At 35.8% G+C, this 26202-nt stretch overlaps 3 protein-coding genes and 1 pseudogene across 3 annotated transcripts; 3 read left to right on the top strand and 1 right to left on the bottom strand.

The window, feature by feature from the left end:
- Positions 1-1458: 1458 nt before the first annotated feature.
- LOC126693991 (cyanidin 3-O-galactoside 2''-O-xylosyltransferase FGGT1-like) lies at positions 1459-3048 on the top strand (annotated as a pseudogene).
- Positions 3049-10853: 7805 nt separating this feature from the next.
- LOC126693990 (uncharacterized) lies at positions 10854-12139 on the top strand. The gene is made up of 2 exons (XM_050390029.1): positions 10854-11742; positions 12081-12139. The coding sequence occupies exons 1-2, from the start codon at positions 10890-10892 to the stop codon at positions 12122-12124; spliced, it is 897 nt and encodes a 298-aa protein (XP_050245986.1). The 5' UTR covers positions 10854-10889; the 3' UTR covers positions 12125-12139.
- A 5203-nt stretch (positions 12140-17342) lies between these two features.
- On the top strand, positions 17343-18871 carry LOC126693989 (cyanidin 3-O-galactoside 2''-O-xylosyltransferase FGGT1-like). Its single transcript, XM_050390028.1, has one exon. It carries the CDS (start codon positions 17369-17371, stop codon positions 18725-18727), a length of 1359 nt encoding a protein of 452 aa, XP_050245985.1. The 5' UTR covers positions 17343-17368; the 3' UTR covers positions 18728-18871.
- Positions 18872-21405: 2534 nt separating this feature from the next.
- LOC126695632 (transcription factor VOZ1-like) lies at positions 21406-25803 on the bottom strand. Its single transcript, XM_050392456.1, has 5 exons — positions 25637-25803; positions 24827-25071; positions 24569-24727; positions 22666-23257; positions 21406-22406 (listed from the first exon to the last, which is right to left on the bottom strand). The coding sequence occupies exons 2-5, from the start codon at positions 25049-25051 to the stop codon at positions 21895-21897; spliced, it is 1488 nt and encodes a 495-aa protein (XP_050248413.1). The 5' UTR covers positions 25052-25071; positions 25637-25803; the 3' UTR covers positions 21406-21894.
- Positions 25804-26202: the final 399 nt, after the last annotated feature.

The raw sequence follows: 26202 nt of genomic DNA, 5'->3' as shown, positions 1-26202 counted from the left end.
TAGGTTGTTCCTTTGAAGCATTTGACCACAAATATACAATAAAACTTGGAGGATGCTTAATGTCAACACTATCTTTATAAGCCACGCCTCGAAGCCCAAGCCCCCATTTTTTTAGTTTGGCTCAGGCATTTTGTCAAACATTTTGAGGGTGAAGGGTTGGCCTCTCTTCTCTTGTCATGCATAAAGAACTATCATAGCCTACTGGTTTCCATTATTTATTTCATGTATTCCACCATAAAAAAAAACATATCTTGTAAAGGCAAAAAAATTACAGAACAGAGAGTCTTTGTTTGTAGACTTTTCAACCTAGTCTAAAATAAAGACATCAAACATTGATATCATAGAACACACAAGTGTTGCAACCAAATAGACAGCCAAACTAAATCTTTGTGTGCATAATGAACTTATCCAATTTTTGGGTTTTCCCAACCTAGAAAATCACCAAAAGAACTTAGAATAGACATACCTAAAAGAAGCAGTGCTCCAATTAAATAATCCAACAGTAACAAATTCAACACCCTAACAAAAATGATTTAGAAAGTAAATATAACATAACAACCATCTACACCACAACACGAAAAAGGCAGAAACAAACGTAGAAATGAAAAAAAAAAAAAAAAAAACCCATCAAGTAAAAGAATAGAGCACAAAATAAATTGGGATGTAGGGATACTTCAACTGAATCACCCAGCTTATGTCAGTATTTATATAGATGTGAGGAGAGAAAGGAAGGAAGGAAGACAGAGAGCCTGCCGTCAGAAGTTGAAACAGAAGCTAAAACCATAGAACAGGAAAATGAAATTGTGAGTGAAACGGTGGAACAAATACTGAAACTGTGAAAATAAAAAGGTGGGGAAGGGGAAGGGGAAGGAACTAAACCTGAAACGAAGAAACAAAATGTGGAAGACAAGAATTTGAATCTGTCGTAACAAAAGGAAAGGGAATACAAAAAGTTGTAACAGTGAAAAATCATCAAATTTGACGAAGGGATTTAGTTGAAAAGGCTTTGGGTGTGAGCTTGGGCTTTACAGTAGAGTTAAATGTATGAGATGGGGACTTTCAAGTAGAGATAGTATTGAAAATAATTTTAGTTTTATTAGTATTTTAAAATTTGTAAAAACTATTTTAAAATTGAATGAAAAATTCAGAAAAGATGATAGAAATGATATGACTACTGACGTAGCTCAATATAAACGTAGCAATATTAAATGCTACACTTTAGCGTTTAGTAATATATAGATTAGAATTAATAAATCAATTCCAATCCTTTTTAAGAATAATGTGTTCCCTTATCCAATTTTTAGCATAATTTGTTCAACTCAAAAAAACGAACATCACGTATCATGCATGCACTAAATGTTCTCTACAATCTTTTTGTTGCTAGTTGCTTCAGCTTCAGAATCAGCCTGGATCAATTTTTATTTTTATTTTTTATTTTTATTTTTCGATTTGCAGCCTGGATCAATTGACTCTTAGGAAAACATGGTTGCTACATCATTGCACTTGGTAGTGTATCCTTGGTTTGCTCTTGGCCACCTTAACGCGTATCTCCACCAGTCAAACAAAATAGCCCAAAATGGCCATAGAATCTTCTTCTTAATTCCCACCAAAACACAATCAAAGTTAGAGACTTTCAACCTCTACCCAGATCTCATCACCTTTGTCCCCATAATTGTTCCCCATATAGATGGCCTCCTTCCTGGCGCTGAGACCACTTCCGACGTGCCTGTCCATTTGGAACCACTCATTATGACTGCCATGGATCGCACTGAGAGTGATATTGAACTTCTTCTTCTTGATCTTAAACCAGACATTGTCGTCTTTGATTTTGCTTATTGGCTACCAAAATTGGCCCGCGGCCTAGGTATCAAGTCAGTTCTCTACTCCACTGTCACTCCACTTACAGTATATTATTTCACTGTGTCCCCTGCAGCAGATGGGCAACATAGTGGTAACAAATTTTCTGAGGTTGACCCTATGCAACCCCGATCTGGTTTCCCATTATCATTATCCATCAAGCTCCATAAACATGAAGCTCGAGAATTGCTGCACTAAAGGCTATGAAGTTTGGTAGCGATGTCATTTTCTACGATCGCCTGTGTGCAAGCTTAAGTCAATGTGATGCTACAGGATTCAGGACTTGTAGAGAAATTGAGGGATCTTATATAGACAATCTTGGAAGCCATTTTGGGAAGCCTGTATTCCTTTCAGGGCCAATCATACCGAATCCACCAACTTCTACATTAGAAGAAAAATGGATCAAGTGGCTAGGAAAATTCAAGACCAGATCAGTAATATACTGTGCATTAGGAAGTGAGTGCACTTTAAAGAGATCAATTCCAGGAATTGGTATTGGGTTTTGAGCTTTCGGTTTGGCCATTTCTAGCAGCACTTAAACCACCATTAGGGGCTGGCTCTATTGAAGAAGCATTGCCAGAAGGGTTTGAAGAGAGGTTCAAGGAAGAGTGGTAGTACATGGTGGATGGGTACAACAACTGCGGATTTTAGAGCACCCATCAATTGGGTGCTTTATCACACACTGTGGGTTAAGTTCTTTATTTGAAGGATTGATGAATCAGAGTCAGCTGGTATTGTTACCACATGCAGGTGACCAGTTTTTCAATGCAAGGATAATGAGTAACAATTTGAAGGTGGGAGTGGAAATTGAGAAGGGAGAAGAAGATGGTTTGTTCACTAAGGAAAGCGTATGTAAGGCAGTGAGGACTGTGATGGAGGATGACAGCGAGGTTGGGAGGGAGGTCAAAGCCAATCATGCCAAACTCAGAGACCTCTTGAGCAGTGAATATTTAAAGTCATCTTATATTGACAGTTTCTGTCAGAATCTTCAAGATTTGGTTGGATAATTTATGAGTTTGTAGTTAGGTATGGCTATTCTTGTCACAAAATTATTGACAGCTTAGAATAGTGTGGTTCTCTATCATGCAATTTAATCATGAACAATGTGTTGTGTGGTATTTGGAGGTTTCATGTTTCTATCCTAAGATAGCTGTGCTTTGCACCTTATATGACGTTTTCAATATTATTGTTGCTGCAGGATCCCTTTTGGGGTCTCTTGCCCCAACCCCCTCCTTTTTTTTTTGGGTGAAATAAGAAACCTTATCTTGTGAAAACTGTCACTGTAATTGTAAATTGTAATGAATCTATTAAGGTCACTCATCCTTGATCAATTGTCATAGTCCAACATAGCTATATATCATCTAATTTTCAAAATTTACTTAGCTAGGAATGAAATAGTTGCAAATTTTGAATCTGTGCTTAACTAATTGAGGCTTACATGAATGTGATCAAGTTGAGATGTGTGACGTTGATGGAATGGGGGGAGAGGATGAAACAAACAATCAATTTAGTTCACATCATTACAATGGAAATCTCAAACGAAAATGTTCAATTTAGTAATGTAAGTAACAAAGATGCAAGAACAAGAAATGTTCAATTTAAGTCAGCATTCTTCAAGAAAGAAGATTTGCATACATGTATTACTCCCACAGATGATACAACCAGCAAAATAAATTGTCTAAACATACTGTTAAATCTTTTGTGTCCCATCACCTACAAAATGAACCAGCAAGATGCAGGTAGGAAATGACTACAGAAAACATTTACGTTTCCCTATAGAATTCTAGCAATCATCATTAGCACCAACCCCATGGTTCAGAAACTCAAAGAAGTAGACGCAGCCTGTAGGACTTTATGTTAATGGTCAATCTGAAATTATAGAATGCCCACAAAATTGGGGCTTATGCTATTGATCACAAATGAAAGGGAAATAACTTTTACACACACCGTACACACACTCTTGATTTTAACTAATATATATATATATATATATCAGTGCACTTAAGCAATTCTGTAAAGTTGTAATTTACAACTATATGTTTTGTTGGTTTTAATTCTGTGCTAAATTTGATTGTAATTTTATTCAATCTTTTGTACCCTGTATTTATTGTGGGATTTAAGTGTAAGGGTTGTGTAATAGAGAGAGAGTGTGAAGACTTAAGCTATTGAAGACAGAAGAGTTTCCGCGGGTAGCTCGCGACTAAGCATCCCACGAAATGATGCTTGTGCCTTGTACATGACTGGAATACGAAGAGTCAGGACAGATGGAGACAATTGTGTTTCATGTGTATCTCGTGAGTAAGCCTTCCCGCGAGACACTCGCGAAACATTCTGTTTTGTCAAATTGTGTTATCTGATACACACTTTCTGTATCCACACTATATATACCCACATTACCCACAGAAATTGAAGAGTGCTTCAAAGATAAAACCCTACCTACAAACCTTAAGAGTTAGAGATTGTTATACCCACATTTCTCTACATAATTGCTTGTGGATTTTTCTTAACTCCTACCTCTCTATTTCCATACCATTGAGAGGTTGATAGTCCAAACACTTACTACACCCTTTCAGAGTGTTAAGTGAGGTTTTGGTGTTGTTGGGAAGCATTGGAAAAAACTAAGGATGGCAGACGCAATATGGAGCTTGTTGCGGGATCTGGAGAGCTAGACAAGACACGGTTCCGAGAAACTTTGTTGGAGTAGGAGCTTGGAGGGCTTAGATACATTGGGTAGATTAGGCTTGGAGGGTCTTTTGCTAACTCATGTATCCCAACTGATTGTCTAGTGGATCGATTATTATTTGGAGGGCGGCAGAGAGGTTTTTTGCCGAGTTCTTTGGTTTCCTCTTCGATAACACATCGGTGTGTTATCTTGTGTTTGCATTCTTCTTCCATATTCTTTTACCTTCCATTTTACTGCTGTGTTATAATGTTTATGAGTTAGAGTAACTTGTTTATTTATCCATTGCATTTACTCTATTCTGCACTTAATATTAAGTTAGAGTAAAATCAATCAAGCCGTAACTTTAATTTGGGGGTCTAAAAAGCTCTTGTGTTTTTACACATTTTCAAGCATTCAAATTCCATTAGTTTCTACGGTTAAAAACTAAAAGTCCTCAAATCAAGGCTTGGAGTGGGAGAGAGCCATACTGGGAGACAGAGAGAGGGAGGCCCTAATATTATTAAAAGAAGGTTGAAAAACTACCCAATTCCATTAGATATTAAAATTTATATTTGTAATTTTATCTTTTGAAGTTTTAGTTACCAAAGAAATTGACCATTTGAAAATTTTAACTTTTGAGTTTTCTCAAATTAGACATTTCTTCTACCATAACAATGGTTTCTTCTAATGCAATTGATATACAGCCTAAAACACATATATAATGTGACACTAAAATAAAGGAGTAAGAGACATGAATATTAAATGAAAGAGAGCTGAAATCAATTACGGAAGTCTCTAATGACTTGCTTAAAGTCTTTAACCAGACTTCAAGGTTTGTCCCATTATTAGTAGAATAGAGTTCTCATTCTATATAGAAGTCCTCCTTAGAAAACTAACATTCTTAATGTGACCAAAATTTAGTAGACATGTTTTTTTTTTTTTTTTAGAAGACAGTAGACATGTAATAACTTGTTGGGGGAGATAAGCACCTAGGGGAGTTTTTTTGAGTAATTAATATAACATATAGAGATTTACTTTAATCCAAAAAGGCCTAAGCCCAATGGGTATGTACTTAATTATGTTATATTAACTACTCATTCTTCTCATTATTATTCAACGTGAGACTTTACTTACATGTGTACACCTAACATAAGATAAGAGCTAACTAAAAAAAATCAAAAGATCAACCAAGGTTGATAATTCACATTTACCCAAACAATTAATATGGCCTTTTACACCCAACTTTAAATTTAGAATGATAAGGCCTTTTAGTGGGTTTTATTTTTTTGGAAATTTATTTATCAACTTTTGGAATCTCTCTTTCTCCCATGAGCTCTATTGCCCTCAATTGATGAAGTCAAAATCACTTAAAATTCTACACAGGCTATCAACATTTTTTTTTTCCTTTCTTTTTGACAATCGATAGTATAACCCCACCCCTCCCCACCCTAGGACCATTCGAACTTGGGTCTATGAATCCCTCAAGCCTTTAAAGCTCAGGGAAGTACCAACTCGCCTAACATGGGCGGTGGTCATAGGCTATCAACATTCAAACCTTATAAAAAGTTGGAATCCATGTTATTGCTTGTCGAAAGATAGAATCAAATTGAAAATCATAAACCATGTAAGGTTGTCCCACATAAGAAACTATAACTTAACAAAATTGGTTGAACTTGAAAAATTAAGGCGAAACTACATTATTGGTCCCTCAAGTTAACCCTGTGTGCATAATTGGTTATTCTAGTTTCAACTGAGCACAATTGGTCTCTTAAGTTTTTATAATGAGCGACTTAAGTCATTCTTTTAACTTTCGTTAGTGGTGTTGCTTACATGGCTAATGGAATAATGACTTAGTTTTTATTTATTTTTTATTTAATGATATGGCATTTTTTTTGGTTAAAAATTACAAAATTAAATTCACACATAAGAACCCTCATGAATCGAACTAGTAACCCGAATCAACTAAATCAAATCTCTCGAGTCCACAATCTGAAACGGGTAGGAGAGAGAGGAGAAGCTACCCTCCTTTCTCCTCTCTGGCCAGCCACTACCCTCCACCTCCCTTCTCCTCTTCGGCCAACCCATCTTAGGTATTGCCATTTTCCTCTCTTCGTGGCTGTGCAACCCATCTTATAAATTTTAAGAAGTAATCAAATAAAACTTGAGAGAGCAATTTGGAGAGGAGAAGCTGGTCATCAACGACATCGTCTTGGACGAGGCAATCAGTATTGCAGGTTTCTTTGATTTTCCTCTCTTCAACAAGTCTTTGGATTGCAATTTTAACAAGTTCTAGCTCCACCTTTTGATTCGACTCCCATCATCGATGACTGAGAGATGCAACTTTGATGAGAAGAGAAACTAATTAAAAACTGAGTAAGAGTTCAAGAATGAAGTCAAACTTTTGATTGTGTTTAGTTGGTCTTGCATCTAAATGAAATATCAAATTTTTATTTTAAAATTATGAACGTGTCAGAATTAGTTAGGCAGCATACAAATATACAATCTAATCTTTTGCCTCTTCGTTTGGGTGATCTTGGATGGCCTTTGTTTATACTAATTATTGTCATTTTTTAATTAAAAATGTCACGTTATTAAAAATAAAGGCTAGGTTATTGTTCCGTTAGCCACGTAAGTAACACCATTAATGGCAGTTAGTATACGGATTAACACAACTCATTTTTTAAACTTCAGAGACCAATTGTGCCAACTTGAAACTTGAGGAACCAATTGTGCTCACAGGATAAACTTGAGGAACTAACATTGTAGTTTCACCAAAAATTAACATGATAAAAATGGTTTCATAAAGAAGTTTTTCTCAAGAATAATGCATTAAAGAATTTAAATAAGGAAAAGTAAATCTTTTAAATAAATTGCTTTTATATAGAACTAATAAGTTGCTTTTAGCTGTGCGTGTTTGTGTCATGTGGTTGAGTCTAAATTTTCTATCTCACTTTTCCTGCTCCACTCTATACTCCACCAATAAAAACTTCCCACGTATTTGCCTAATTAATTAAATACTATCACTATTGACTTATTAATTCTACAGTTATTAATTAATAGTAGTATTTAATTAATTAGGTGAATACGTAGTAAGTTTTTATTGGTGGAGTATACAATGAAGCAGGAAAAGTGAGTGTGTGTTGAACTTTTAGTTAAACACTTAAACAAATGCTTAAAAAAAAAAAAAAAAAAAAAGGACTTTCCAATTGGAAATGAAAGAGACAGGGAGCATCGAATCTTATTGTTGCCATGCTTCAGCTTCACAATGAATGGTATTCAATTATAAATGGACTCTCTGCACAACGGAGGCAAGTAGTAGTGCCTCTCTCAAGCCTCAAAGGTAACGATTTAACTCATCAATAGTCCAACTAATAATTTGTTTATACATTATATTCATACATGTTCATTGTCTTTTGTTTTGGTTATTCTCATTTTATGTTTTCTTGTGTTAAATTAACTGATAGACACCTCAAGATCATATTTCAGGTTTTCTTCACTTATGCTATGAGTTATGTTTTTCTTGCTTGTTAGCTTGTGAACTTTGCATTGTACTGCAAAGTTTGATTATACAAACTTGGTTGTAGCCAATGACTACAACTCTCCTTAATATCATTTTATTAGATGTGAATTTTGACAAATCCACTATTGGATAACATTTTCTTATTACATCCTCCATACTTGCAAAGTTTTCATATAAGATCAAATATCAATAGCTATGTAATCCATAAAATATTTAAATTTCAAGTTTCTATTGTCTAAAATTATACATAAAAAATTAGTTTATAGATCGAATAGTAAATAATATTTGATTAACATGAAATTTGACATGCGTGTTAAGAATATACAATCCACAATTCAATTATCAAAATATATAAATGTGTTATTTTTTTTAATGGGTGTTGTATCCAAACTGCTTCCTTTAAAAGAAATAGAGATGTTTTATACTTCATATATATGTGGTTTTTGTTTATAATTTACCATCTCTTCTAAACATTATTGACATTATGGTTGGGTTCCAAATTTTTTGGTGTATTTTTTTGAAAATAGAGCAGACATTTTTGTGTTCCACAACATTGTTCCTTTTGTGATATGTTTACTCTATGTTTAATAGTTTCTTTACTACATCTTAATTTTAGTTAATATCTATAAGTTTCTAGGTTTTGAATTTCAACTTATCAGTTCTGTGGTTTTGGTATAATTCTTAGGAAAAAGTTTAATTACAAAATTGATTGTAGTCTAAGGTTACAATTTTACTCATCTCTTTTCATTAGAGGTGAATTTTGACAAATCCACCGTTGGATTGTATTTTTTTTTCTTATATCCTCAATATTTGCAAAATTTCTATAAAATTAAAGATCAATAACTATGTTATCAATAAATAGTTTAAATTGCAAGTTTTTGTAGTTTAAAATTATGCATAAAATGTAAGCTTATAGATCATATAATAAATAATATCAAATTAGCACAAAATTTGATATGTGTATTAAGAACATAAAGAATATACAATTCAACAGTTAGATTTTCAAAATATGTAGTTGTAGGGTCGCGATTCGCAACGAAACACAACAGTGTTGGGTTCGCACGTAAAAAGGCCCATACAATATCATTTGTAGAGAGTGGGTTTGAAAGGCTAGGCCTTGGTTATCTAGCGGTGGGTTTTTTTGTGGTGTTCGTATGTGTTTAAGGTGTTTTCACCTCTGGAGTCTTTCTCCTGGAGGTGGACTGGGAGGCCCCCCCCTCCCTTTTTGGCCATTTTTTTTTCAGCCCCCCTCTCCAGATTACTTACTTTTTCTTTTATACTAGCCTGCGTTCGCTTTCCTTCGTCCACGTGTAGGGTCGACCTTTCCAAGACTGATACTTGTCCCGTCCGTCCAAAACCAAAGTCGTTGGGAGTGGTTGATAAAGCTGAAAAATACGGCTCTGTTAGGTGCAGAGCCGTGTATGGGAAGGGTAGTAAGGGCAGCCTTTCCTAGATATTTTAGATTTTCTTTCAAGTTTGTCCCTATACCGTTTTTGCCCCTCTTCTTGGTGGAGCTTTGGGTCAGCCGAGGACTGGACTGTCCTCGGCTGCTTCTCCGGGCCATTTTGTGCTTTACATTATTGAGTTTGGACTATAGCCTTCTTCGGCTTGGGCCTTAGGACTCCCCATGAATAAGTAGGCCTGGCCCATAAATTATTGGGCCCCACAGTAGTAATGCGAATGATATTGAGTAAGGTTGTAGCCTTAAGTTATAACCAATTTTGTAACTAAATTTTGTCCTAATTTTTACTTCATATAACAAAAATTTGGAGTTTCTCTTGCTTGACAAAAATTGAAACTTAGAGGACTGAAATGATAAAATTGAAAGTTAAAGGACTAAAATGATAAAAGTTAAAAGTTAGAAGGTCAGTTTTGAATTTTTTCCCCCAAAAAAAGAGAATGTTGGAAATGGGTGGATGATGTGGCCGATGATGTGACTGTTGATGTGGCTCAACGAGAGCATAATAACAATAAATACTACGCTTCAGCTTTTAGATATAATATAGATATAAATGATATGGCCTTTTAGTGGATTTGAAATATATATATATATATATTTTTTTTTTTTTCATCTTTTAGAATCTCTCTTTCTCCCTCAAGCTCTCTTGCCCTCTATCAGAATAGCAGTGAAAATGATCACAAAGAAGCAAGAGCAGAGGATGACACAGCAGAGCTTAACTTGAGTGAAGGACAAAGTTCTGCATAAACGACATCAGAACCATGAAGAAACGGCAAGTAGTTTAGTATCTGTATTAATACCCACATGTGGGAAAGTTAGTTATTTGCTGTATAAAGACACGTGTAGAAGTTAGTTAGTAGAGTTTGTTAGTCTCTGTTTTCTGTTAGATCAGTTCCGTTACTTGAGTTAGTCTATATATAGTTCTGTACATTCATTTTTGTAATCAATGAAAAGGATTCATTTTTCTGATATGGTATCAGAGCAAATTCCCAATTTTTAGGGTTTCTTTTTCTCTCAAATTTCTTTTCAACTTTCTCGGGAAAACACTCTGTTCTTGAGAAATTTTTTTTTCTTTATCATCAATGGCTTCCGCTGCCACAAACACAAATACAACTGGTTCAACTAATGGTCCTGTACCTGAAAATCCATCCCCTTCTTCACAAGATTCACCAATGGATGATCCCCTGTTCTTGCATCATGCTGAGAATCCAAGCTTAGTGTTAGTTACGCAGCCTTTAATTGGTGGAGAAAACTACTCAGCTTGGGCTCGAGCTGTGAGAAAGGCATTGCTCACCAAGAACAAATTGGGATTTATTGATGGGACTCTGACTCTCTCATCTCCATTGATCTCTACTCCTTCATCTGTGCAAGCATGGATTCGATGTGATAACATGGTTGGGACCTGGTTGACCAATTCAGTTTCTTCAAAGCTTCAAGCAAGCATTATATATGAAGATACTGCTCTGGAAATATGGACTGATTTGAAGAATCGTTTTGCACAGACCAATGGACCAAGGGTATTCAATCTCCAAAAGGAAATTTCAGAATTACATCAAGGTGAGATGAGCATTACTGATTTCTTTACTCAGTTGAAAGTTTTTTGGGATCAGTTACAAAACCTTAGTCCATTCCCTTCTTGCTCTTGTGGAAAGTGTATGTGCAATATCAACAAAAGACTCAATGATTTACAAGGTAGAGAGTCTGTGATGAAGTTCTTAATGGGAGTAAATGAGTCTTTTTCTCAAGTTAGGTCTCAAGTGTTACTCATGGATCCTATTTCATCACTGAGTAAGGTTTATTCCTTGATGATACAAGAAGAGACTCAAAGGTCAATTCCTAATGCACCTGTTGTTAAAGTAGATTCCACTGCTTTGGCTGCTAAAGTGTCCACTGATCAAGCCAATTATGTTGTTAATTCTGTTGGAAAAGGAAAAGATAGGCCCGTTTGTACCCACTGTGGCAAGACTGGTCACACTGTAGACAAGTGCTACAGATTGCATGGGTTTCCTCCAGGTTTTAAATTCAAGAATAAGACTACTATGGCACATCAAGTCTCCTCAGGATCAAGCTCAGAATTTGTATCACCAATGCATCAATTTTCTGCCTTCAGTCCTGAGCAGTGCCAACAGCTTTTAGCCTTGTTTAGTGCATCCAATCTTTCTTCTGCAGCACCATCTCAGATATCAGATGCCTCAATGGTCACAGCAACTCCTTCTTCCACTTCTGCTAATGTGGCAATGACAGGTATTAACTTCTCTCATAGTGTTTTTGCTGCTCAAGTGGTAAATAGAAAGGCTTATGGTTGTCATACTTGGATCTTGGACACTGGTGCAACTGATCATTTTGTATGCTCAGTGGATTTGCTAACTTCAATCACAGCTATTAAGCAGTCTTTGGTTCAATTACCTAATGGGGAATCAGCTCAAGTAACTCACATTGGGACTGTTACTCTTTCTTCTTCCCTTGTTCTTAAGAATGTCCTTTGTGTTCCATCCTTTTCTTTTAATCTCTTGTCTATTAGTTCTTTAACTCATTCAGAATCATATTGTTGTGTTTTTCTGTCTACTTATTGCTTCATTCAGGACCTTATTTCCTGGAAAACGATTGGGGTAGGCAAAGCACTTGATGGATTGTACCTGTTGCAGTCAAACAGTTTTCACCAATCCTCCAGCTCTTCCTTTGCTACCTTTCTGTCAGCTCACAACCTCACTGATGTTTTTGGCCATTTCACTGCTACTTCTACATCAGTCTCTTCTCAACCTTCATCTATTTGGCATGACAGGTTGGGGCACCCATCTGATGTTAAACTCAATAGTTTGTGTCATGTAATTCCTTCTTTAAAACCTTCATGTAACAAAGGTTGTCAAATCTGTCCTATGGCAAAACTTAAGCGATTGCCTTTTCCTTTTCATAATAATATCAGTTCTTGTGCTTTTGACTTGATACATATGGATGTATGGGGTCCTTACTCAACTCCAACTTTAGATGGCTTCAAATACTTTTTAACTATTGTGGATGATGCTACAAGAGCCACTTGGTTATTTTTAATGAAGTCTAAATCTGAAGTTAGGGAGTTATTTTCTTCTTTCTATACTATGATTCATACTCAGTTTAGCCTTAAAATCAAAGCTGTTAGAACTGATAATGCCAAGGAGTTTAACATGTCTGCCTTCTTCAATTCCCATGGAATTATTCATCAAACCAGCTGTGTCTACACTCCACAACAGAATTCTGTTGTGGAAAGAAAACATCAGCATCTTCTTTGCATAGCTAGAGCTTTACAAATTCAATCCCAACTTCCTATTCAGTTTTGGGGTGATTGTGTGTTACATGCTGCTTATCTTATCAATCGGCTTCCATCCCCTTTGCTACATGATAAAACTCCTTTTGAACTTCTTTTCCACAAAATACCAGACTATTCTAATCTCAAAACTTTTGGTTGCCTATGTTTTGCATCCACCATTTCTCACACCAGATCCAAGTTCTCTCCAAGGGCAAGGAAGTGTGTCTTTCTTGGCTTTCCTTTCAATACTAAAGGTTTCAAAGTTTTTGATCTTGTCTCTCATAGTGTTTTTGTTTCTAGAGATGTCACATTTCATGAAAATGTGTTTCCTTATGTTTCCAACTCAATTACTTCTGTCCAGCAGCCTTGTTTCATTCCTGTGTCTAATGTTCCAGCCATTAATCCTCTCTTTGATCCTATAATTCAATCTAAGTCTACATCTGCTCCTGTTGTACCTCTTGATCCCATCACTCATATTCATCATTCTATTGATGATGACCTTCTTGATGAGGTTCCAGTTGAGCCCCCTGATCCTATTGTTGATCCTATCCCTCTTAGAAAGTCTTCTAGAGTTATCAAACAACCCTCCTACCTACAAGCTTATCACTGCAACCAGGTATCTTCTGTCATTGCTGCACCTACTTCCCAGTCAGGTACTTCTCATCCACTTTCCTCACATCTCTCTTATCAACATCTCTCTTCATCTTACAAATCCTTTTGTTGTTCCATTTCTTCTCTTGTTGAGCCTACCTATTATTATCAAGCTGCTTCTAATTCCAAATGGCAAGAGGCCATGACTGCTGAAATAGCTGCCCTTGAAGCAAATCACACATGGACTTTAACCCCCCTACCTGCTGGTAAGAAGCCTATAGGGTGTAAATGGGTGTATAAAATCAAGTTCAAGGCTGATGGTTCAATTGAAAGGTACAAGGCAAGGCTAGTTGCTAAAGGTTTTACACAGAAAGAGGGTGTGGACTATTTTGAGACTTTTTCCCCAGTGGCCAAAATGGTTTCTGTCAAAGTACTTCTTGCTGTGGCTGCCATACAGGGCTGGTTCCTTAGTCAATTGGATGTGAACAATGCTTTTTTGCATGGTGATTTGGATGAGGAGGTTTATATGGCTCTTCCACAAGGGTTTCATAGCCAGGGGGAGGTAGTTTGTAAGCTGAATAAGTCTTTATATGGGCTAAAACAAGCATCTAGGCAATGGTTTGCCAAATTTTCTGGCACTTTATTGCAGCTTGGTTTTACTCAGTCCAAAGCTGACTATTCATTGTTTACTAGGAGGCAAGGTGATGTTTTCATGATGCTTTTGGTGTATGTGGATGATGTCTTAATAGCTTGTAATAATAAGGCTGAGATAGACAGATTCAAGGTTTTGTTGGATGACAAGTTCAAGCTCAAAGACTTAGGTGATTTAAAGTACTTTCTTGGATTGGAGGTTGCTAGATCAGCCAAGGGAATTTCCCTTTGTCAGAGGAAATATACTCTTGAGGTGCTTAATGATGCTGGTATGTTAGGCTGTAAACCAGCTAAGACCCCTATGGAACAAAGTCTCAAGTTAAGTCAATTGGAAGGAGAAGAGCTCAAAGATCCCAGCACCTACAGAAGACTAATTGGGAGACTATTATACCTGACCATCACAAGACCAGACATTACTTTTGCTGTTCATAAGCTTAGCCAATACATGTCCAAACCAAGAAAACCACATCTAGATGCAGCCTATAGAATCTTACAGTACTTGAAGAATGAACCCGGGAAGGGTCTCTTATTTTCTTCCAAGACAGATTTACATTTGAAAGGTTTTGCAGATGCTGATTGGGCTTCATGTTGTGATACAAGGAAGTCAATAACAGGTTATAGCATTTTTATTGGAGATTCTTTGGTGTCTTGGAAATCAAAGAAGCAGTCCACAGTCTCCAGATCCTCAGCAGAAGCAGAATATAGAGCTATGGCAGTTGCAACATGTGAACTTGTGTGGATTTTGTACTTTCTAAAGGATATTGGAGTTAAACATGACAAAGAAGCATTGTTGTTCTGTGATAGTCAGGCAGCATTGCACATTGGTTCCAATCCTGTTTTTCATGAGAGAACCAAGCACATTGAAATAGACTGTCATGTAGTCAGGGATAAAGTTTTGGAAGGTGTCATCAAGCTTAATCATGTGAGGTCACATTGTCAATTAGCAGATATGCTTACCAAAGCATTGGGGTACAATCAATTTTCCAATCTTGTTGACAAGATCGGGATGATGAATATCCATACACCAGCTGCTCTTGAGGGGGAGTATCAGAATAGCAGTGAAAATGATCACAAAGAAGCAAGAGCAGAGGATGACACAGCAGAGCTTAACTTGAGTGAAGGACAAAGTTCTGCATAAACGACATCAGAACCATGAAGAAACGGCAAGTAGTTTAGTATCTGTATTAATACCCACACGTGGGAAAGTTAGTTATTTGCTGTATAAAGACACGTGTAGAAGTTAGTTAGTAGAGTTTGTTAGTCTCTGTTTTCTGTTAGATCAGTTCCGTTACTTGAGTTAGTCTATATATAGTTCTGTACATTCATTTTTGTAATCAATGAAAAGGATTCATTTTTCTGATACCCTCAATTGATGAAGTCAAAATAACTTAAAATTCTACATAGGCTAGCAGCTATCAACATTCAAACCTTCAAAAAATTTGGAATCCATGCTTTTGCCTGACGAAAGATAGAATCAAATTCAAAATCGTAAACCATGTAAGGTTGTCCCACATAAGAAACTATAACTTAACAAATTGGTGTAACTTGAACAATTAAAATGATAAAACTGGTTTAATAAAGAAGTTTTTCTCAAGAATGCATTAACGAACTTAAATAAGGAAAAATAAAGCTTTCAAAAAATTGTTTTTATACATATAGAATTGTCGCTAGCAATTAGAACAAATACCTTGATAATATTTTATCTAATTATTTTTAAAGAAAAGTTATCCGTAGTTATTTTATGTGAAAATTTCTCTCCATCATTATTTATTGTCATGCAAAGTGTCCTTGATATTCAGAATTCAAATTCTTCCACCTGTTCTGACTATTGTATTATAAAAAATAAATAAAAATCCAATTTCTCTCTCCATCATTATTTATTGTCATGCAAAGTGTCCTTGATATTCATAATTCAAATTCTTCCACCCGTTGTGACTATTGTATTATAAAAAATAAATAAAAATCCATTCATAATGGATAAGAAGCAAATGGGAGAGGACATTATTAAAAAGAAGAAGGTATTCCTATCATAAATATTAAGTTATTACAAGTCTACATGACAACAATAATTCATCTATAAAAGCTCTAGTTCAACGACAAAGGACCAAAAAAAATCAAATAACCTGTCATGAAAAACACGAGAGACAACCTTATAATCAAATACTAACTAAAATTTTCCTATTAAAAAAAAAAAACTAAAATTTATTTTTTGAGCCTTTAGGACAAGCTGATTAGAAAACTGGCCTAGGAATGACAAACCAAGGCAAGTATTGACACTTTTATAGTTGTACTGTAGTTATATAATGTATTATAAACCTAGTTTAAAACACTTATTATTATTTTCGTGTATATTCTAATAAGTATTACTTTTTACTCAAAAAAAATAAGGATGTTTATTCTACATTAGTTGTGTGTGTCTAGTGTTTGCTGTTTATAACTCCAATCTACAACTACAAAAGTTAAGCTGTTTTGTAGTTATACTCTGATTATATAATGTATTATAAACTTGGTTTAAAACACTTATTATTATTATTTTTGTGTATGTTCTAATAAGTATTACTTTTTACTCAAAAAAAAAAAAAAAAAAAGAAAAGAAAAGAAAAGAGGCAAGTATTAACATACTGCTCTAGAGGGGGATGGAAAAGATTAACTTTTTCTGGAAAGGAACTTACTGGAAATGCAAAATCATACTATATGTTTTTTGCAGAAGAAGAATATTATAATTGTTGTTTTTGTTATTAATAGCTTCAGTTAGACAATGGTTTGAGAACTGTGATCTAACAACCAAAATGAAAAAGGGATGAACAGGGAGTTAGGCAGTTGGTTTGAGATCTGTGATCTAACCACCAAAATGAAAAGGGGATGACCAGGGAATTGTCATAAAATAATATGATTCTTTGGTGAATAAACAAACAAGTTTGGGTCTTTGTGAACTCTAAACCTTCCTGTTAACCCACTTTTCCATTTCCAACTCCCACACCACACGTAAGTGACATGATTTTACAATTTCAATTGAAATCATGTTTTCAAAATATGATTTGTTATTCATTTACAATTTTAATTGAAATCTTTTTCTCAAAATATGATTTCAGCTCACGTGGCTGTATGTATACTGTAAATCTGCATCTAGCAAGTTTGTGACCATTGTCCTATTAATAATATTATTGTTGTTCTTTTTTGCTGAATCTTAACTTACCGTTACGTAGTATTCCCTTGACTTCTGACTCATTACTTCTCCTACCATATGCTAATTATTTTTCTCTACAGTTTTGTTTTTGTTGTTGCTAGTTATTTTAGCTTCAGCTCCTGCAGCTCGGATTAATTGACTCAGAGAATTAGAAAGACATGGGTGCTACATCATTGCACTTGTTAATGTACCCCTGGTTTGCTCTTGGTCACCTTACCTCGTATCTCCACCTTTCAAACAAACTAGCCCAGAAAGGCCATAGAATCTCCTTCCTGATTCCCACCAAAACACAATCAAAATTACAGACTCTCAACCTCTACCCGGATCTCATCACCTTTGTCCCCATAATTGTTCCCCATGTAGATGGTCTCCCTCTTGGTGCTGAGACCACTTCCGATGTGCCTGTCCATTTGCAACCACTCATTATGACTGCCATGGATCGATCTGAGAGTCATATTGAGCTTCTTCTTCGTGAACTTAAACCGGACATTGTCTTCTTTGATTTTGCCCATTGGATACCAAAATTGGTCCGCAGCCTAGGTATCAGGTCAATTCTCTACGCCATTGTCTCTCCACTTACAGTATATTGTTCCAGTACTGCACATGTTGACAATATGCAGCAGCCTGGGTCTAGTTTTCCAGTATTGTCTTCATCATCCATCAAACTCCATGTCCATGAAGAACGAGCCTTGGCTGCATTAAAGACTCTGAACTTCGGTAGCGATGTCCTTTTAGCTGATCGCCTGTTCGCAAGCGTAAGTCAATGTGACGCACTAGGATTCAGGACATGTAGAGAAATTGAGGGACCTTATATTGACAATCTTGAAAGCCATTTTGGGAAGCCTGTATTTCTTGCAGGACCAGTCATACCGAAGTCAGCTACTTCTACTAGTTTAGAAGAAAAATGGATTGAGTGGCTAGGAAGATTTGAGGCCGGATCAGTAATATACTGTGCATTTGGAAGTGAGTGCTTCTTAAACAAAGATCAATTCCAGGAATTGGTGTTGGGGTTGGAACTTTCGGGCTGGCCATTTCTCGCAGCACTTAAACTGCCACGCGGGGCTGAGTCTATTGAAGAAGCACTTCCAGAAGGGTTTGAAGATAGGGTTCAAGGAAGAGGGATAGTACATGGTGGATGGGTTCAACAACTACAGATTTTAGAGCACCCATCAATAGGGTGTTTCATCACACACTGTGGGTTAGGTTCTTTATTCGAAGCTTTGATGAACAAGTGTCAGCTGGTATTGTTACCCCATATATGTGATCAGTTTTTCAATGCAAGGATGATGAGCAACATTTTGAAGGTTGGAGTGGAAGTTGAGAAAGGTGAAGAAGATGGTTTGTTCACAAAAGAAAGCGTCTGTAAGGCAGTGAAGATTGTGATGGAGGTTGACAGTGAGGTAGGGAGGGAGGTCAGAGCCAATCATGCCAAACTCCAAGAGCTCTTGAGCAGTGAAGATTTAGAGTCATCTTATATTGATGATTTCTCTCAGAATCTTAAAGATTTGGTTGGATAAGTTATGAGTTTCTAGCCAAGTATGGCTATTCTTGTCGTAAAAGTTTGTTAACTCTAAAATAACATGGTTCTTTATCAAGACGTTGGATCATGAATAACGTGTTGCGTGGTATTTGGAGGGTTCATATATGTTTTCAAAACTCGATTTCGCAATTTTAATTCCAATTTTATTTTACAAATACAATTTCATAATTTTAGTTGACATAGCATCGTGTGTTCCATACATATAGTGTGTAACTATTACCATTATTAGGGAAATAAGAGAAAAGCTAGATAATTTTTCGATCACATATGGAAACCTACTCTCAAGTTCTAGCTAACTATTGAATTATACCAATGGGTTTTCCCAGGAAAATAGAGGTGGTTTTGGAATGAGTATATCATGTTTTGGGTGTATATCTAACATCTCACAACTCATGGGACTTATAAATGTGTGAGTCTCATGTGTTGTGAGAGGTTGAGATATAGACTTAAAACAAAATATAATTTTATGGGAAATTCAGTGTGGTGTGATAGAAATTATTATGTGTTTTTTTGGACTTCAGTTGAAAAAAGCTTATCAAATATATGAGAGAGAGAGAGAGAGAGAGAGAGAGAGTCGATTTGAGGACTTTTCCAAATTAGAATTTTTTACACAAAAGCCTTGGGTGTATTGAGTCGTTCACGGCCATTGCCTCTCTCTCTCTCAAGCTAAGGGTGACCCTTGGGCAAGACCACTTATGCTGGTAAAAAATTTCAAATTAATCATTATTTTTTAAAAAACCAAAAAACCAAAAAACAAAAGATGAGCTCCCTCCTCTCAAGGATGTCCCAAAAATTATGAGATAATAAAAATCCAATTCATTTGAAATCGTAAATTATATAAAAAATTTAAGTGTACCAAATTATCATTAACGATCAATTTCCCATAACGATTTGATTTTAAATTTTTTATTTTTATTTTATGTGTCTCTTTCTCACATGGTACATTGTCAACATTAGTCATCTACTTTCTCATATGGCCACACACCAAATAATCTCTCTCTCAATACCAAAATCAAATTTGAAAATATTTGAACTTTCCTTCACCAATTATTACTCTACTCAAGATAAAATAAAAACCGATTTAAATAAAATTTTATCTATTTTTCTGCTTTTATACATAAATCATGATACTTCATTCTCTATGTAAAATTTGAAGGTTGGGGGTGGAAATTGAGAAAGGAGAAGATGGTTTGTTCACAAAGGAAACGTATGTAACGAGTGAGTATAGTGATGGAGGTTGAGAGTGAGGTTGGGAGGGAGGTCAAAGCCAATCATGCCAGACTCAGAGACCTCTTGAGCAGCGAAGATTCAGAGTCATCTTGTATTGACGTTTTCTGTTAGAATCTTCAAGATTTGGTTGGATAATTTATGAGTTTGTTGCCAGGTATAGCTATTCTTGTCACATAATTATCGACAACTCAGAATAGCGTGGTTCTCTGTTGTGCAATTAAATCATGGACAACTTCTTGTTTGGCATTTGAAAGGTTCGTGTTTCTATCCGTAGAGAGCAGTGCTTTGTTGTGCAGGTGCAACTATCTGCTGCTTGAATGACGTGTTCTCAATATTGTTGTTGCTGCTAAAAGCCTTTTGGGGTCACTTGGCCCCCTTTTGTCTTTTGCCTTTTTTTTTTTTTTTTTTTTTTTTTTTTTTTTGGTGTGGGGGGGGGGGGGGGTGGTGGTGAGAGATGAAACCTTGTCTTGTGAAAACTGTCACAGTGATTGTAAATTGAAATGAATCTATTAAGGTCACTCAACCTTGGCCAATTGTCAAGGTCCAGCATAGCAGTCATGTAATTTTCAAAATTCACTTATCTAGGAAATCAATTAGTAGCAAAATTTGAATATGTGCTTAATTAATTCAGACATATATGAATGTGATCAAGTTGTGATGTATGACAATGATGAGATGGGGAGAAAAAAGAATGGGGCGAGGGGATGAAGCAAACAATCAATTTAGTTCACATTTTTCCAATGGAAATCTCAAATGAAGCTAGCAATCCCTGCTACATTCAGAACTTTTTAAGTTTTACACTGCAATACTACAATTACAATGAACATCGCTAGGTTTTCATGGAGATATTTAAAGTTGCTTAGGAGGCCAATATTAACAAGGGATGACAAGCTCTGTGGTGTAGACTTGGTTGCTCTAACGTAACAATTACATGTGAGTTCCAGAATAAAAGGCAACTCATTATAGATACATGACTCATAAGTGTCACTTCCAAGTGAAACAAAATATTGTATTCAATCCCTTCTTGAAACAGGATTAAATACATTTAATTCACCGATGGAACTCATAATGAATCCAGAAAACAAAGCACACAATATATTGACTCAACATAAATTATATCAGTAATGTAACCAAGATGCCACCAGAGAAAATTGGAACAAGAAATGTTCAATTCAAGACATCATTCAACAAGAGAAATTATAAGGTCTTCATGGTGGACAAGTGATGTGGTCCACCATTCCAATAAAAGGCTCTCACTTGTTTAAAATTATGAAGTTTTAAATAAAAACTAAATACTGACTCAACAATTTTAAATAGTTGGGAGTCTTTTATTGGAATGATGGACAAATAACATGGTCCACCATGAGGACTGTTTAATTTCTCTAATAAGAGAGAAGATTTGCATACATGTATGACTCCCATAGATGGTACAGCCAGCAAAATAAATTTCCTGAACATAATCTTAAATATTTTGTGTCCCATCACCTACAAAATGAACCAGCAAGATGCAGGGAGGAAGCAAATACAGAAACAATTTCCCTTCCCCTATACAATTCTAGCAATCTTCACTAGCACCAACCCCATGGTTTAGAAACTCATTGGAAGTAGAAGAAGCCTATAGGACTATATGTTAACTGTCAATCAGAAATTATAGTATACCCACCAGCTTAAAAAGGGAAATCCAAAACGAACCTCTAGACAGGTAATATAGCAAGCAGAATTGTCCCCTGGTAACAAAAGGGGGGCTCATGCGGTTGATCACCAGAAACAAACTATCATTTATATGTCAGCACAGTTCAGAAATTCCACCAGTTTCTACAGTGAAAAGTTGATTCAGCCTCGTCTATCTTATGTACTAGTTTCCATATGCAGGCAAGACTCCTCAAATATGTACCATAGCAGTCATGGATTATTTCATGGAGCACTTAAACCATCAGTCAGTGATTCGGAGTTCAAGGTGGTCTGATTTTGAGCAAAATTAGCATTTCCCGCATCAGGCCTTTTATTAACCTTTGTCCTGCTCTTAATGGGGTGTCCATTATCTGGAGAACCTTCAGCAGTGAGCCTTCCCATCTTCTTCTGCAGATCAGCAAGCGAATCGTTTGTCAATTTCCCTTTAGGACTCTTCTTTTCATCAACATGCTTGAGTTCCAATCTATATAATGCACAAGCATCATGGTTGCTGATCTCATATTCATATAAATGCCATTCACGACAGTTAAGAGGCTGTGGATCCATGTAATAGGACCTCTTCTGCCCACCATATTCCTTCATCACCTGCTTCCTTGATTCATGCCAACCACGTCCATTATAGTCTGGCAATGACCTCTGCTTTCTATTTCCACTCTCAAATGCCCTTCTAGACTTGTCAAAAAAGAGCCACTCCCTAATTGTTTCACCCTCAAGGAAAGCAAGATCGAATAGCTCTACAACATTGAAGACAGCAAGTTAGTAAAACTAAAAGAACATTACTATCATACTGAATCACCCAAATGCAATGTAATTAAGCATGCAAAGATTAACTTCCTCAAATGAAACTGAACCACATCACATTACATCTACCATATCTCAATATAAGTAAGCATACAGCAAAATGGATATGCAAGATAACAACTGGTATGTAAATAAGATAAGCCCAAAAGAAAACATAAAATGAATGAACAGAGTGGAACTACATAGGTTTACCAGGAGCATTCCACGGAGATTTTGTATTAGCTGCACCTTCACATTTAGGGATGCCCACTTCCTTTCCATGTGTCTTAGCACTAAGAGCAGAAAATAATGGACCATCCTTCAAACTAATGCCTCCAGGTCGCAAAATTGGAGTCATGCCAGGGAGACCCTCATTTAATGCTAGAACAGCATGACCACTACTGCAATAGTCTTGGCACAATGTAGATCCTTGAGCAGGCCTGAAACAATCCCATAGAGCACATTTTGGTCCCAAGAAAGCAGATGGTGGAGGGCAGATATTTGGCATAATGTTGGGCATAGTATCCTGTTCACACTGTTCAGTGTCATTGGCTCCAATGAGAAGCCCATAATCAAAGTCTTGATGTAAATCAAACTGATGACATTCCAACTGAGTACTCAAATTTGAGTTATTAACCCCTGTGATCTGCTCAAAGTCCTGCAGTATATTGAACTGATGACTATCCAACTGATTTGTAAACTGTGAGTTATTAACAACCTTGTTGTGAACACTTGAAACAGAGGCTTTGCATTGATCAAAACCTTGAAAACCATCTTCTTTGGGCTGTTCATTAATAAAACAATCCTGGCAAAGACCAAGTGTTCAGCTCATCAGTTATCTATCATGTCTAAGTATTATACCCTTTATATGCTGAAAGACTAACAAATGAAAAAAATGGAACCCAATAAAAGCTCTCAAGGATTGAAACACAAATAAATGAATATATTAAAGTAATGCAAACCTTTGACTTAGGTGGAATATACTATAACCCCCCCCCCCCCCCCCCCCCCTCTTCTCCTCCATGTCCTTGCGTTCTAAACATTCTCTAAATGAGGTCCTGGGAGGGGGTGGTTTAGATACAGTCCGACCCTTGAGCAATTTTTGCATGAAATTAATAATTAATGTACGTACATCATTAATAAGAATAGTAAATCTAGAACTGAACTGCATAGAAAGTGCCTTTGAGTATCATGAATCTCAATCAAAGGGTTGTGCGGACTAAGCTATATGACTTGACACCATAGAGGTAGTAAAAGTCATCATTTACAACACATGTAAACAGTAAGATAAGGCCTGCAAAGGGAAAGTAAGGCAGCAAGTCTTATGCCTAGAGAGAGAGAGAGATCAGAACATAAGAAATGAGATGATGATAAGAGGGGAAATCCTTCAAGAGGCTTCCTTGTGGGGGGTTATGTTGCAACAAAACCTTAATCATAAATTCTTGAAAGCATATTCCTTAGAACATAGGATTCTCGCATTTGATTTATTAGTCGTATTCCTTCCAATTTCATGGGAATATAACATTCATATATTTGTTACAATTAGATCAAAACATTCCCATAAAGTATTACAGCTTTTATCTTGAATATTAATAAAATAACCCATGTGCATTATATATACATGTACGAGTGTTATTTTATAAAAAATAAGATAAAACCTCCAACATTCCCACTTGTTGGGATTCTCATATTACCATTATTCAAATTGCTAACATTCCCGAAATATGTTTTGTAATTAGCGAAGCATTATAAGTTCTAGGTCTAGCTCAACTGGCACCTCCTCCCCACATAACTTCTAGGTGGAGGGTGAGGTCATGGGTTCAAGACACATAGAGTGCTTGTGTAACTTACCAATAAAAAAGAGTCAGCAAACCAAAAAATGAGCATGAAAAGAAATTAAAAGGTCTTGTTGAACTGAGGATATTATTTTGAACATCAAAATGACATAAATCTAATATTCAAAGTCCAAATTTCTTTTTCTGCAATTTCCTCAGCAAGACGATGGTGAAGTGCTGTGTTCATGGATAATTATTCAAAGAATTTGCTTGCACAATCACTTAAATATCACTCTGAACTCCAAATTCACTCCAAAAAAAAAAAAAAAAAAAGAACTAACCTCTGGAAATGCTGTTAAATCGCTGTCATGAAAGTTTTGAAGATCAACTTCACGTTTCAATGGTGCCAGTTCTTTTAATGGACTAGTTGCATCATCTTCCTCGCCCCACTGTTGCATTAGCTGTTCTAATTCCTCTGAAAATGATCCAAGACTACCACTCTAGACAATACACATACAAAAACTTATATACCAATAACAACCTTTTCACACAAAGACGATGCTAAATTCAAGTTCTACCAAAGGATAAAAGCTACATACAACTAAAGAGGAAGCCGGGGACGGATCATTGAGCTCGGATTTCCACTCTCGCAACATCTGATGTACTCGCTCCTCCAAAACCGCAATGTCATTAGATCGCCGCTCCTTCCTTGCAGACTGGAGGTCAGTGAACATCCCTTCAAGATCATTCACCCTGTTCTTCGCCTTCTCCTTCAAGAGCTGGTGCGATGCCGACCCACACTTGCTCTTAGAACCCTTCGGCATTGCTTCCCTCCTCCAAAGCCCTGACAAAGTCATATTGATTATCAATGACTATTTTTCAATGCAAAATGTTCCAATATCAAAATCCATTCAATGCCCCATAAAAAAAAAATCAAATAAAGCTCTGTTTGGATGCTGAAACAATGAAGCTTACGTTTCTTTAATTTAAGCTAAAAAAAACTATTTGCATACTATTAATCCCACCCAACAAAAATAACCCAGATGAAATAAATTGCAATAAACCAATTTTAACACAAAATTACCTGTTTGGTTGCTGAGAAAGTGCAGGAAAAGAAAAGTAAAATAAATAAAAAATAAAAACCAAAAGCAACTTCAAAGAAAGAATCTTAACTTACTTGCTTGAGTAAATATTTATTTATTCTAAAATTAAGGAATTAAAAAAAAAAAGTGAAAATCAGTTGGGACACTCTGCGATTTTCTCTAGGGGTTCTGTAACTGTTACCGATTCATTCTAAACCCTAATACAAACCAAAGCAACTATGCCCAAATTGAGAAACACATAGAAAACACAGAAAACAGAAAGCACGGAAAACAAAAATGAAAATTTTTTTTTTTTTTTTTTGTTACCTCAAAAGTATTGGACAAATTAATTGCTGCAGAAATCGGAAAGAGCTTTGAGGAGACAGACAGCGTTTACAACGTGAGAGTTTTGGGTTTTTAAAGTGTTCAATCAATCAAAGTATCAAGGTCTTTGTTTCTTTTCCACCCAAAAAAAAAAAAAAAAGGGTCTTTGTTTCTCTCTCTTTAACTTTTTAGTTCGAGTTATTGGGCTCCTATAGTAGAGGACTTTCCAGCAGAAGCCCAATGCATATCTTCTTCTTCTTTTTTTTTTTTTTTTTTTTTTTTGAGAGGGAGCCCAGTGCATATCTAGCTAATTCCTCTTTTATAATATACTATCATTTATATTTCATTTCTATAAGCTAATATTTATCCTCAAAAAAATCCTATACACCTTTAATTTTGCTACAGTTATTTACAGCAAGGGGAAAAAATTTAAATATAAAAATATATCTTAATTTTTATGGGGTTTTTTTTATTTATTAATTTATAGTTTTTTTTCATTTTTTTATTATCTATTATTATTTTATGTATAGGATTTTTATATAATCTTTCATTTGAATTCACAATTAAAA

This window comes from Quercus robur, chromosome 8, assembly GCF_932294415.1.
Source record: "Quercus robur chromosome 8, dhQueRobu3.1, whole genome shotgun sequence".
Taxonomy (NCBI): Eukaryota; Viridiplantae; Streptophyta; class Magnoliopsida; order Fagales; family Fagaceae; genus Quercus; species Quercus robur.
Note: the sequence above shows the minus strand (reverse complement) of the source record. Positions and strands in the feature narration are given on the sequence as shown.

Excerpts from the sequence above, each read along its gene's own strand:
- LOC126693990 (XM_050390029.1), top strand. The coding sequence starts at position 10,890 with ATGGTTGGGACCTGGTTGACCAATTCAGTTTCTTCAAAGCTTCAAGCA. Across the intron at positions 11,743-12,080 it reads TGCTAATGTGGCAATGACAG|GACCTTATTTCCTGGAAAAC; the intron begins GTATTAACTTCT and ends TGCTTCATTCAG.
- LOC126693989 (XM_050390028.1), top strand. The coding sequence starts at position 17,369 with ATGGGTGCTACATCATTGCACTTGTTAATGTACCCCTGGTTTGCTCTT.
- LOC126695632 (XM_050392456.1), bottom strand. The coding sequence starts at position 25,051 with ATGCCGAAGGGTTCTAAGAGCAAGTGTGGGTCGGCATCGCACCAGCTC. Across the intron at positions 24,728-24,826 it reads CCCCGGCTTCCTCTTTAGTT|AGTGGTAGTCTTGGATCATT; the intron begins GTATGTAGCTTT and ends TGTATTGTCTAG. Across the intron at positions 23,258-24,568 it reads ATTTAACAGCATTTCCAGAG|GATTGTTTTATTAATGAACA; the intron begins GTTAGTTCTTTT and ends GGTCTTTGCCAG.